The sequence below is a fragment of the Onychostruthus taczanowskii genome, unplaced genomic scaffold (assembly GCF_017590055.1).
Source record: "Onychostruthus taczanowskii isolate IOZ18803 unplaced genomic scaffold, ASM1759005v1 scaffold50, whole genome shotgun sequence".
NCBI classification, from domain to species: domain Eukaryota; kingdom Metazoa; phylum Chordata; class Aves; order Passeriformes; family Passeridae; genus Onychostruthus; species Onychostruthus taczanowskii.
In genome coordinates, this window is record NW_024502569.1 from 5,719,230 (window position 1) to 5,732,784 (window position 13,555).

At 39.9% G+C, this 13,555-nt stretch overlaps 1 protein-coding gene and 1 long non-coding RNA gene across 2 annotated transcripts in view; one reads left to right on the top strand and one right to left on the bottom strand.

Moving 5' to 3' along the window:
* Positions 1-2,216: 2,216 nt before the first annotated feature.
* On the bottom strand, positions 2,217-8,631 carry LOC121342024. Its single transcript, XR_005953492.1, has 2 exons — positions 8,509-8,631; positions 2,217-6,269 (listed from the first exon to the last, which is right to left on the bottom strand). It is a non-coding gene; the product is annotated as an uncharacterized LOC121342024 (long non-coding RNA).
* Positions 8,632-8,649: 18 nt separating this feature from the next.
* Positions 8,650-13,555, top strand: part of MICU2 (mitochondrial calcium uptake 2) — a gene marked incomplete at its 5' end in the record, with an annotated part of 134,736 nt that continues 129,830 nt past the window's right edge. Inside the window, one exon of the mRNA XM_041416021.1 lies at positions 8,650-8,796. Coding sequence (XP_041271955.1) covers positions 8,650-8,796 — 147 coding nt within the window. The remainder of the gene's footprint in view (positions 8,797-13,555) is intronic.

Consider the following 13,555-nt stretch of genomic DNA (forward strand, 5'->3'; position numbering starts at 1 on the left):
AAGTAAACCTAGCTGCTGAATTTACCAGTATTACATATAATAAAACAGAGATTATATGAAAAGAGATTGAGGAGGAGAGTACACCAAAAGGAGAAAAAGAAAAAAGAGATTCCATGGGTGTTAAGTAATTTAGATCCTACTTTATCTGCAACAAAAACGGCTGCCTACTATTTATTCAATGTAATAATGCAGTACTTATTCCTTGAACTTGCTTTTCACTTCATCCATCCAGGTCTGACAAGAGCAGTGAGCTCTTTGGGTTCTGAGATGTCACCAGCACTGACAGACCACTGTTACGGGTAGATTTGGGGTAAGGTCACACCACAGATAGTTCCTGGTTTCCAGCAGGTTACCCACAGACTCTTCTGGTCCTCAATGCTTCACTGGTGTCAGCCTCCTGGAGCTTCTCAGGGCTTATGGAGTGGGAGGCTCCTGACTGACCTAAGGTCCTCTGAGTGAAAATGGTGCTGCTGTGAAGAACAATAAATAGCTTGCTGTCATCAGTCACCGCCTCCCTTCTCACAGAACTCCACCCACCTAAACTCAGGGGCAATCTAGCATGGTAGGCTGAGCACTGCTAAATGCCTTCAACTACCACAGGCAAGTAGGCAGGCATCCTCTGGAACACTGGATAATGTACCTTTGTGAGCTCTCTCCAAACTTTTTCTGCAGCAAATGATAGCAGTAATGTTTGAACTGACAGAGGATACATATATTTTTCATGCAAGTCAAGACACAAAAAAGACATAAACTCCAGTGCTCCCAAATACAGATGTTCATAAGCCTACAAGTTAGTACACAGGGAGCGAATGAGGTATCACAACATTTCCCATGCAACATTCTTCCCTCAGTTACACCTTGAAGTAACACATCCCTGCTTTCATCTGCCATCAGGATGGCACCCCATAATCAAACTCTGTCTGACTATCTCATTTGTTGCCAACTCTGACAGCATATGTGCCTAGCAAGTTTGATATCCAGATCTGCAAGAGTTTCTTTCCAAAAATCTCTGCAGCAACTAGACACAGTAAAGAAAAGCAGTTTATAGTGTAGACATTTACAGCTACACAAAAATTATCCCTGTTCCCCTTACAGTCAGAGAGACTGATATGAGTATTTTTTTGCTTGAGATTCAACTGAGCCACTTCAACAATTATCTCGGGATGAGACATCTCATGCCAAAGAAGAATACCCCATTAACAAGAGCATAAGGTGATAAATTCAGATACAGACACCTATATGTAGACATTTCTTTCTAGTAGGATGAAACTTTTCCATGTCTTACACACCTCTGGCCTTTTACACAAACCTCCTTGTGCCTGCTTTAGTCCCACCAGTCTCTTCTGTTCCTCAGAAATTAGGTTATGGATGATTTGCTGTGGATCCTCTGGACTACTTCAACTAAATCTCTCCGTTATAGACCAGCCACAGAGAGTCTACACCTAAGCAGCAGGAACATGAGATCCATAAGCAATATAAATGCCATGTGAGCAGGAGATTCCCTAAGCCTTGTGAACATGAGACAGTCTGTGTATCTCAACTTTTTGCTCTTAGTATAGCTTATGCCTTCTTGGACACATGCAATTCACATATTCCAGAATACCAACTCCTTCAAGTCCTCTCAAGACCTTTCCCTTCTCTAGAAAAAGGTTATGTAATGGCTTGGAAATCCTCTCTGGATGTACTCAGCAAAACAGCTCCTGCCTGACTACTGCCAAATGGGGACTGTCAACTTTATCCAAAGCTTTGACAGGGATTTTTGTTAGTGCCATTATTACTGTGCCTTTGTCAGTGGATCCAACAGCAGCTTTGATGCAGCTACAGACTGAGGATCCCTCACCTGCAACTGTATCAAGACTGCCCACAATATTCACACAAATAGTAAAGCTGTTTGTCAGCTCTGCAAGTGCCAAATGCAGACACCTATGGAAAAAGATTCTGCTGACTACAATGAACTTCATATAAGGACTTGCAACTTTTTTATGAAAGGATCACAGAATCTTCTATAGTGAAGCTGTGTGTCTATCATACACTCATTCTATTAGGTTAGATAATACTAACCAACTAAACACATACATGGAAAATAATCATACCTTTCCCCTGCTTATACAAAAATGGGCGCTTATACAAAAATAGGTGCAATCACAGCTCATAAATAGTACTGTGACCAAAAGAAGAAAACACCATTTGAAATAATGGAACACATTACAGAAAACAGTAATTTAGAGTTTTATTATTCCTTTCTTTTTAACAGAAATAATTATATATACTTCACCATTTTCAGTAGCATTAAGGATGTGATAATTAAAGTAACTTTCATTAATAAATCACAGTAGCAGTGCAAGATGTTATTAATAGTTGCTTTAGACTGTGGTCTGCGAAAAGAAACAAGAAATAAATATATATGCTGCTTCTACTTCAACATTTCCAGAAAACACATATTTTAAAAATATTTTACAGGTTACAATACTGATAATTCTATAATTGTTTCTTTGGTAATACTGTGAAGTAATGCCTTGCCATCTTTATAGTATTTTTTGAACTACATAATAATAGTTATTTTAAATTATATCAGTCTCAGTAACATTGCATTTAAAAACATAAAGTCAGAGCCCCTAATAAATCCTTCTGGTTTTTCAGGTAACACAGATAAAATTAACTTTGCTAATCTTGACATGTTTTATTGTACCCTTATATATAGTTTCTATCCCTCTCTCTTTTTAAGTACAGAATCTATACAGCAGAAAGACTTAAGCAATCTTAACTATAGTTATTGCTGCCAACTCTTCCTGTAAAACTCAGGGTGAAATACTGGTATAATTAAAATTGATTGCAATGCTCACATTGATTTCAGAGAATGAAAGAAAAGAGAATAAAGACTCCCTGAAATAGAGCAAAGTCCCAGCAACACAATTCTATATTTACATAGGAAGCACTGGTAATAAGATTTCAGGAAATCCTATGATTAATATATTATAGGCAAAATACATATATAAATGTGCATATATTTTTGTATGTATATAAAAATACAGATTAAAGGTCAAAATGACAGGATTTCAGTTAGATATAGGTCTCTCTTTTTAATCAGTGCTAGCAGCATTGCAGAAGAATGTTTGCAAGGGAAGAAAAATGAAGGATAACTTATTCAGCTGAAAACATGAGGAAAATATAACCACTAAAACACGTAATGTAATTCCATTACTTAAAATATTTTCATGGGACCTCTATTATTATTGCAAAAGTGCCATGGGATCTTATCATTAGAAGATAAAACAGCAGTTGAACTACAGTTCTCATCTAATTGCAAGAAAGTCTCCAATCTTCAAAGATTTATATATACAATTAATTTTGTGCAGTCAAAGTAGTCTTGCTTCAGACCACAGAAGTTTTCAAAATACTTAAAATTAGGTAAAATATATGGAACTTGTCAAAGAACTGAGACCTATAGCCTTACTTGGAAAGTAATAGCAAATAAACTTTTCAAATTCAAAAAATGGATATTCCTTCACAAAAAAGTTACAGTTTTGATCTGCCTTTTGTATTCACATTAGCTTTTAAACAGTCTGTGTACCATTTCTTTAATAAATCAAATATTTATCACAAAAAGGTCACTGCCAACTTAGAAACTGCATTTTAAAATCTTTCCAATTTCATTACTGTTATTTTCTATTCTCAAATTAATTTTTTTTAAGTAAGAATTTTGTTTTCAACTTTTTTTCTCTGATTTTCAACTTCACTTTAAAAAAGTAATTCTGAAGCTTGAGGGAACTTGTTACATACACCAGCAATGTTTTTCAGCTAACTACATACAAAGAGTGTGGGAAGACAGTGTGTTAGAGAGGTCAGTATAAATGAATGCTATGAGAGGTATTTGGGGACACATATCTTAGATAAATTTTAATTCTTTTCCTTTTAAATGGACTCTATCATGATAAGCTTTCAAGTAACTTTAGCAAGTTGAAAATATTTGAAGATAAGCTATATTTATAGTGTAACTCCTAACTGCAAAGATTGCTGTGAACTCTTATTTATGAGCTGAATAGTGTTATTTAGCCACAAAATGCTCACATTTATTTTCAGATCTACTAGTGGATGTATGTTGACTGTCTAGTAATTAGTTCCATTTCCATCATCTCCAAAGCATACAAAACAACTGGACTTTTGTAAACTAACAGCTTAAAATATTTTCATTGGAGGAAGGCAATTCAGATTCCTTGAAAGTAATCTCTCCTCTGTTCTTTGGTTTTGCTTTCTTTTTTTCTTGTGGAGGAAGGATGGATAGAAATTATGAAAATAGGTTGAACAGGGCTCTGAGCAACCTGACCTAGCTGAAGATGTTTCTGCTCATTGGAGGAAGGTGGACTAGATGACCTTGAAAGGTTCCAACTATTCTATGAATAACAGTCATACAAAGCAGCTTTGGAAATCCCTGAAGTCAAGTTCCAGCCTTCACCACAAAGACATTGGTACAGGACTTTTGAGCCTCTGGACAGAGACCAAGGTATCACCTGGCCAACGTTAATGACTGTCCAGTTCTGCCAATCACCCTGTACTTTTCTAAGTGTGCTAAGAACACTTCGTTATCACTTTTCGGAAGACTTGTCTTCCTTGTGCTTACATCCTTACCTGCTTCAGAGTGTTTGCCTTATACTCATAGGCAAATAAACTGTTCTCATGTTTGCTAAAGTAAAACAGAAATGATATTCTTAAGAGAGCATGTAAGTTTGAATAGGCTAAAGGTCTGGCTTTGTGAGACCTTCCATTTCAATCTTCTGTCTGACATTGGGCAAAATATAATCTTACAATCCAGTTCTTGACTTATAAAGCCAAGCAGTGATATTTGTTGTCTTTTGATTAGCTTGTCTGTTCAGCTCTGCCAGGAAAGTATCAAAATACAGTTAGCACACTGTACAGCCTACTGAAATCTCACATTTGGATGGAGCTTACTGTCATATCTACTTATGTTAAATAAGTCAGACCAACCCCCACGCTATTTCTCGTGAAATGGGGACATGTATACAAAAGATGCTTGCCAGCTTTCCCCCTCAACTTAGAAACAGCTGATCACTGCCTTCCCCAATCCAGTTTATGCAGCATTTTAAGTCTGGGAAGACAGACAAGCATGATGGGTGGCCTTCAGACTAACCGACTGAATCCAGCTCTCAACTCTTACTCTGTAAGAAAGGGTTTAGACAGAATGTAACAGGAGTTAATTTAAGCTGTTCCAAGAGTAAATGAATGCTGGCACTAAGCCTAATGCTCTTGAGGGGATTGGAGTTCTAGTAGAGAGTGAATCCCTCTTGGAACTTGGCCTAACGCTCTTAAAAGACACTGAGACATGGAAGTTGACCTTCAGACCTTCAGGCATAAGGAGATACATGTTTACTTTTTTTTTTTTTTTTACTTTGTAATGAAACTTAAAAGAAATAAGTTTCTGCCAAACATGATTTCCTAAGAATGACAGGACTCACAAGGGTTTCGTTTCACGGTGGTGTGTTTTTTGTCTTTTGATGTGACTTTACATTATATTCATTATGCCTAATGAAAGACTAAGAAAAGACTGCATTTAAGCATTGTTACATAATTATTCAGTGGGACCTCAAATCTTAAAGAAAAATTACATTTTAAACATTTCAGACAACATTTTATTAGTATTTTCATTTGCTTTTTCAAATTTTCAGCAATGCAAACACCTCTAGTACAAAGTGTGATGTCACCACACAGAAAGCATTTTTTAAAAGAGCAGGTATGACATCTTGCTAAATGTAATGATTTATGCTTACAAGAGCATGGAAGAGCAAACTGAGCAGGACAGCAAAGGGAGGTAACATTTTAGTGGTGTAGCATACGGTAGCTGATGACATTTGTCACCACATAACTCCTTTTGTCTGGTGAAAGTTTTATTATATTTACCAGACTGTCAGCATCATTTCTACAGAGCACAGAGATCTTTGCTTTCTGTCATAAACCACCCTGCAGTGATACTGCATGGGGTGCAACAGGGCTCTGACTCACCAGGAGTTTTCTAGCAGTTTAAGGCGTGTGTTCTAGCACTCAAAACTGTATCAGCACAGTGACAGCAGCACAGCTGTGAGCAGCAGCGGCAGATTTGTATTCCAGGAGCCTGTGCCCACGCGGTGAATTTACTGCAGGAGAGAAGGGGTGGCTGAGGACACTTAACTCGCCCATCAGCATTGCGTGCTCCCAGCCATATGAGGATAGCTCTCCATTCACACTGCAGCTGTATCTGTTCCAGGCAGGAATGTCATCTGAGGAAAGACAAATGACCTACTTATTTGTTTTTACTTAAAGAGAAACTGAAAATGCCTGTCAGAACAACGAATTAAACCTCCTTGCCTTTGCTGTGGTCGTGTATTCAACATCAAGGGATCTGGCATTCAGAAATCAAATCTCTCAGCCATCCTTTACAAGATATTTCTAAGATGTTGCCAGCACTCATGAAGTGCTTGCTATTGGCTTACACAGAAAGTAAAGTCCTTTTAAGGTGTTTGCAAAAATACTATGTGTCAAACTGTAAGATTGGGACAGAAAATATTTTGTCTGTCTAGAGGGAAACAGAGATAGGCAATAGGAATTTCCTGCAAATTTTACAGAATAAGTGGGATTTTCCAGTGTGTTTAACAATTGACAGATTTCACTCCTATGTTTTACATTGGGATTAAAAAGGCTTTTCCCATATGAGTTAGTTTCTAGGTCTCTGGGAAAAGGAAAAAGCTTTTGCAATGTACATTAGCACGTGCAGATGGAAACCATTCATCCTGCATGTTGCACTCCTCAGTGATTTTGCAATGAGCAGTCAGTCATATGTGTTCCCCAGAGAAGGTGTTTTTGAAAGGTTTGTATCCTGTTAAGGACTTGAGTCGTGAGATTCTTGAAGATGTCTCAAACACTTCACAGAACGACACTCAGTGAACAACACATGCCACAAGACAACTGGATAAATTCTGAAATGCCATTAGTTAAATGACTGAAATGATGCTGTATGAAACTGAATTCATTACTCTGAATTCAGGTCAGGGAAGGAGAGTGAAGTAAAATTACTTTGATGGCAGTGATGGATGATCACCTTTACTCAATGGATAGAGGGCAAAAAAGCATTTCCATGTTTCAGAGCCCATACCAGAACATTTATAATGTTGACAACACAGCACTGTCTGTCATATCAGAAAGAGCTGGAAGATACAGTTTGCTAAAACAGACTGAGTACCTTCTGAAGGCCCTCAACCGAAGACCAAAGTAATAGAAAATTGCATGCAGCTTTTCTCTCAGCAGTCTTTCTCCGCATTCACATGGAGTCACTAGGTGAACTAGTCTGATAACAAGGATACCGGTACTGCCAACATATAAATGACATTTAACTTACTCTCTGATTTACTTCATATGACCTCGCCATTAACTCTCAGATGGCCCAATTTTTGAATGTGATCAACTAACTAATGTTTGAATGTAATCAACCAAGACCTAGAGAGCTTTGTTAAAACTATGGCAGTGAGGAAAAAAAAGCACTCTGAAGCATTGGTGAGCAGTCGTCCTTTGGCACAAGCGCTACAGCCAACCAAATAATTCTGTAATGCTTTTCAGCTAACACCTCTGCCACAACAATTTCTGTAACTCATCTTCTGTCATCTGTATTTCACGAGAAACTCTACTCTGCCCTTGAGGAGGATATTCTAAACTTGCTCACGCTTTTGTTGTTTCTGATCTGGATCACACACTGAGCAACACATCCATATGGGTCATCAACGCTAGGAAATCATCAGCGCCGGGTCAGCCCTGCTTGTGGAAGCTCACCTAACCTGCCTTGCTCAGTACCCCGGGCTTCCCGCAGTACCTCCAGCCCCGCCGGTGGCCCATTGCTCCTCACGCTCTCAGCAGTGGGAGTCAGCTCTGGAAGAAGAGTCACACCAGGGAGCGAGGCGAAGCTGAGCTCTGGCAGACACACGGGGGTGGCCGGGGCACCCTGGGGCCGCAGGACCGCTGCAAGCATCGCCACTTTTCACTCCCTGCTGCACAGCCAGGCCTTCCGTGCCCCCTCCCCTGGCACAACCCCACACCTGGCCGCTGCCCTGGCCGCCTTCCATCCCCACCAGGAAGCCGCCTGGAAGGGGGCCCTGCCGCCTGCCCTCACATGGGGGCTCCCCGGCCCGGGACGGAGGGAGCGGGCGCACCCGCCTGCGTTACAGAAACAGGACACCAGCTAGGTTGGAAAAGCCTTCTAGGATCATCGAATCCAACCTGTGGCCCAACACTGCCACGTCAACCAGACCATAGCAGTGAGTGCCACGTCTAGTCTTTCCTTAAAGACCACCACCTCTCTGGGCAGCCCATTCCAACATCTAACCACCCTTGCTGTGAAGAAATTCCTCCTAATGCCCAACCTAAACCTCCCCTGGCGCAGCTTGGGACTATGTCCTTTCGTGCTGTCTGTCGTTCGTTGCCTGGGAGAAGAGCCAACCCCCGCCTGGCTACACCCTCCTTTCAGGTTACCTCTCTGCCAGCTCCGTCCCCTCCGGTAGTGCGGGTGGCGTCGCTCCCGCTGGCGGAGCCGGCCCAGGGCGATCCCGGCGGGACTGGGCCGGGCCTGCCCCCGCCCCGCGGCCTCAGGCCCGGCACTGCGCATGCGGGGCGCTGCGGCCGCGGCGCTTTCCGGGAAGATGGCGGCGGCGTGGAGCGTCCGCATGGGGGGCCGCCGCCGCCGCTGCTCTGGTCGGGGGAGGCTGCCTGGCGGCGTGTTACAGCGGGCGGCCGCGCGTGTTCCCGACGGTCCTGGCTCAGGTAAGGCAGCAGCATCCCCGCTCCCGGCGGCGGGCAGGGCAGGGCTGGGCGGGCGCGGGGAGCCGGGGCGGCTGTGAGCGGCCCGCGGACGGGTCGGGGTCCGCGGTGGTCAGACCCGGTGGTGAGGCGGGACTTGGCTGCGGGAGCCCTCCTGACGCCGGTGGTGTGGCAGGTAATGAGCGTCCCCGGCCCCCTTGGCTTCAGCAGCGTGCCACTTACCGCTGAGCAGCCTCCCCTCAGCGGCGGGGACTCCGCCGTTCTCCGCAGCGGGAGAAGGCAGCGTTTGCCTCAGCACGGAGCGTTTCTCCTCTGCCCCTGACAGCCCTGGTCGTGATGAACGGTGGACATGTGTGCTTTGCACAGACACACGGCCTGTAGTGAGCTCCGCGCTTTGCTGGTAACTTTCAGGGGAAACTTCCACGATCTGCATGTCCGGTGCTGTTAGTCATGCACGTTTTTGTCTCTTAAAAAAAAAAATTATATATATATATATATATATATATATATATATATTTCACGGAAGTAGTACTTTCATAATTCATACTTTGTCTGAAATGCATTATACAGACTTATTTCCTCTTACTATGTCCAAAATGTGTGCCCTGGATACTGAAATGTGGTTTGCCTTGGAGCATCAGGACACTCTCAGAAGGGTGCTCAGGGACAGATCATTACTGTTTATGAAATAATCTTTGTACACAATTTCCCGACTTTATCATTTTCATGGAGGCAGTGAGCTTTTTCCTGTTCTTCCTTCAGATAAGAAGTTACTGTCAATTACAGGTGTGTTATTTCAAAGCTGGAAGAGCTAAATGCTTTGTAGGCCAGAGGGTTTAGGTGTGGTGGGGGAAGAGGTCAGTCTATGCTTGCAGTGCCATTCATCTACTTATATCTAAGAATTTTTGGAAGTATTCAACACTTTGTATGCTTTGATGTCTTATCTCTGAGCTGTGATTAAAAAGGCTGAACTACAAGCAGATAAATAGCAGCCTTTTTTCTTGAGAACAACCTTTATTCCCGAGTCAAGAACAAATAATTACTTTTTTAATACTTTTTTAATATTGTATTCTTCATTGTGGAAAATACCTAAGTTACATATTCGTAGAAAACTCAATTTTTATTAGTAGGCATTTTCCTAAATAGATTGTCTAGTAGTCCTTATCCTTGGACGTGTTAAAACTTCGGACAGCACATGTTCAAACTTTAATTTTCTGTATCCATCTCCTAGCAAGGAAAGCATCCATTACTCAGCAGATATCCTACTGAAAATGTATCTCCTTGTTGTTCTTTTAATTATGTGAGGTTTTTAAGCAGCATTGCATTTTAAAAGTCCTGTCATTGAGACCAATTTCATATATGCATGGAACTCTTGCTTAAGTAGATGCGTGTGTAGGCATATATATAAAATGTTAGATGTGGGAAGTAATCACTTTTAAAGGGTGTTGAGTGAAGAGGTCTGAGTCTGGTGCTGATGTCTTCTTGTAGCTTCCTTGTAATGCATGGACAGTCCTATGTGTACACTTTTAATAACTCTCAAGAGGAAGTTCAAAAGTCTAGGACTTACTTTACTGCTTTGGTTTTGGAGATTGTAAATTGCTGGACTCTTCAAATGTTTATTCAATTCAAACTTTTCAGTTTCCCCATAAAATGATTTTTGGGGAAGCTAATTCTCCATATGTATTGTACTCCATATTACTACAGGTAGTGTACTGAGCTTTTTAAATCTACCCAAGAAATTACCATGCAGCGCATAGTGCTGCAGGAGGATTGTGAAAGCTATGAGCAGCAGTGATAGAGCCAGAGGCATGCTGCAGGTCTTTTAAGCAGTTTAGATGCTACTTGTGACTTCTGATTGATAGAAAATAGCCCAAAGTGAAACAGTGTTGGAACAGGTAGTCACCTTTATTATATATTTTGAACCCATCTTTTTCTCAGTTCAGAGATTGTGGAATCATGAGATATGAAAATGCTTTACACATTCTCATAGTGGATAATCTTATTTTCTGTTATTCCTTTTCATTGTAACTAATCTTAACCAGCCTTGCTTGAGCTTGTGCTGACAAACAATATTGAGCTGTTTGTTCCTGATGTAGTATGCTATGTAGTGGGAATGTTGGCAGCATGGTGTGTGAAATATTACAGGTTAAGACAAGTATTTGAAATTAAACAGTGTAATTTTCATTATCTTTGTTATAAAGGAATATGTAGTGGAAATGTTTATATTTCTGTATCAGCAACAAGGTTTACTGGTTGCTCTTGAGAATGAGTGAGATTATAGTACAGGGCTTCCCAATTTCCCTCGATAATATAGTCTTGACTATTCAATTGCTGCAAAATAGGTTGTAATTATTTAAAATATTTGACAAAGTGAAGCTGAGAAAGTGACAATGTATCTCCATGCTGTAAAGAACAAATATAATAAGATTTTGTGCTTTTCAGCAGCATTACATTATGTTATTATGTTATTACATTATGTAATTTTCATTCCTGTCCTAAGTTACCATTAGTAACTTCTTTGCACAAAGACTTCATTGGAAATACTTCCTGTCTGTTTAGGTGAAGTAGTTGAAGTTGATAACTCTATTTAGATTTTTAGTTTTTCTCACTAAAACTAATCTCTGTCAAAGTAATCAGACATTTTTCAGTTTTCCCTTGTTCCAGGCAATTTCAGACAAACAATTTCTAGTGAAGCTGGCAAACAGCATGCCAAAGGTAAAGTTCTGTAAATTTAGTACTTTTTTTTTTTTTATTTCTTTCTTCTAAAGCTTTTGAATATTCTAAAATCAAAGACTGATACCTTTGACACCTAGTTTCTTAAATCTATTTTTAATTCCTGTCCTTTCTTCCTGCTGGAATGGGTTTAATCCTGCTCATATTGGTTAGGGGCACTTCTGACTTCTGCTCAGATTAAATGAAATCCATCCTAACACAGCATAATCCTATATGAGTCTTTGCAGAATCAAAGGTCTTTCAGGGTCAGATAATCTGTTTTCTTTTTGTGAGTTGTATGGATAGTTTCTGTTTTATTTTGTAGTGGCGTGTCTTTGGTTACTTATTTTAATAGAATTGTTTATTCTGACAATGATTATCAGTTCAGGGTTATTTTTTTTTTAATTTTGGCCCAGGTTTTTTGTCAACATTTTCACTAACACTTACCTGTTCTTACAATGTACATTAAGTGGTTAACATCCCAGTAATAAAACGTTCTATTTTTAATGTAATAATACCTCAGATGTAATCTTTCATGATTTATGAAGTTTTCATTCTCTATCTTAATTTGCTGACCTACTGTTTAGAAACATATAACTAATAATATGTTGGAGTAAGTCCTTAGTGTTGATTGTAAAACTCTACAAAGATTATTGTAGCAAAATGAACACAATATTATGGAAACTTTTTCTTTATAGGTACCAGGTTTTGGTTCCATCTACACTTATTATTTACCTGTGAAGCTATACTGACAATACCCAAACCAGAGGGTTTGTTGGAAAAAAACAGCGTTTGTTGGAAAAAAACAAGATCAATTTTCATTTTTTAATAAAATGAGCTAATCAGCTTGTATCAAGAGGAGAAAAAAAGAAGGGCGGGGGGGGGGGGGGGGGAAGGGGAAAAAAGGAAAAATCCCCCCGAGCCTTTTGATCTACCAGTGTAACTCAGAATGGGGATTTATGTTGCATTCACTAAAAGTGTTCCTTCTGTTATCCTAACCAACACAGCCAGATCAAAAATGTTCACACTGCTGTGCACACTGCATTGATATTATATGGGCTGCTTTTCTTTTTCAGTAGTGCAGTTCAAATGGCACAATGGTATATGGTTTGTAACCATGATCAGACTTGAAATATTGTCTCTTGTGCTTTTTTGCTCTCAGAGCATGCAGTTTGCAGTAATAACATTACCCACTCCAACTACATTTGGAACCTTGCAGTGGACTGCAGGTTAGATCTTGGACACACACAAACTGCAAATGATAAGAAAATTCTGAGAAGCAGCAGGCTACCAGAGGCAGTATATCCTGCCCCTGCTGAGTTTTTTATGGCCGTGTTTAGGTCACTAGCTTCAGAAAGAATATAATTTGATTTGCCCTTGAAAAGTTGTGATCCCTGCAGCATGTCACAATTTGCACTAAGTCACCATTTTCCAAATGAGACTAACTAGAGTTGTTACTAGCACATATATGAAGCTTTATGTCTGCAAAGTCTTGTCTGCTGATAAACATTGCCATGTTTCAGCACTCTGGTTTTTGGGGTTGTGGTAGCATTAACTGGTACTTAAATATTTCATGCTGCTTACCTGAGGTAAAGAGGAAATCATAACCTACTAACAGAAATTTTTGGGGTCTGTTCTTGTTAATACTTTCTGTTACATGGTCATAGTCTAATTGGTTCTCTTTATCTTACCTTTTCTACTGCTGCTGCCTTACATCAGCAAACTTCTTCAGTTATTCCAGATCAGGGGAGACTCAGTTTGTGTCTTAGAGGTCTTAAATACATATGTTGTATTTGAGCGTACTGAAAATATTAAGATAGTGCTTATAACAATTAACAAAAAATTTGTGATAATTTGTAAATATTTTAAGTGTCTGAAAATCTAATTATATTTAAAATGCATTTATTGAAACAATTCTATTTTGGACTGCAATAATTTTTTCAGTTTAAACTGCATTGAATGTTTCATAATTTTTCGAGTGTCAGTGGTTCTTAAGAGAAGCAAAAATGGGAGTGGTGACTTTGTTTGTCACACTACCTACACACTACAT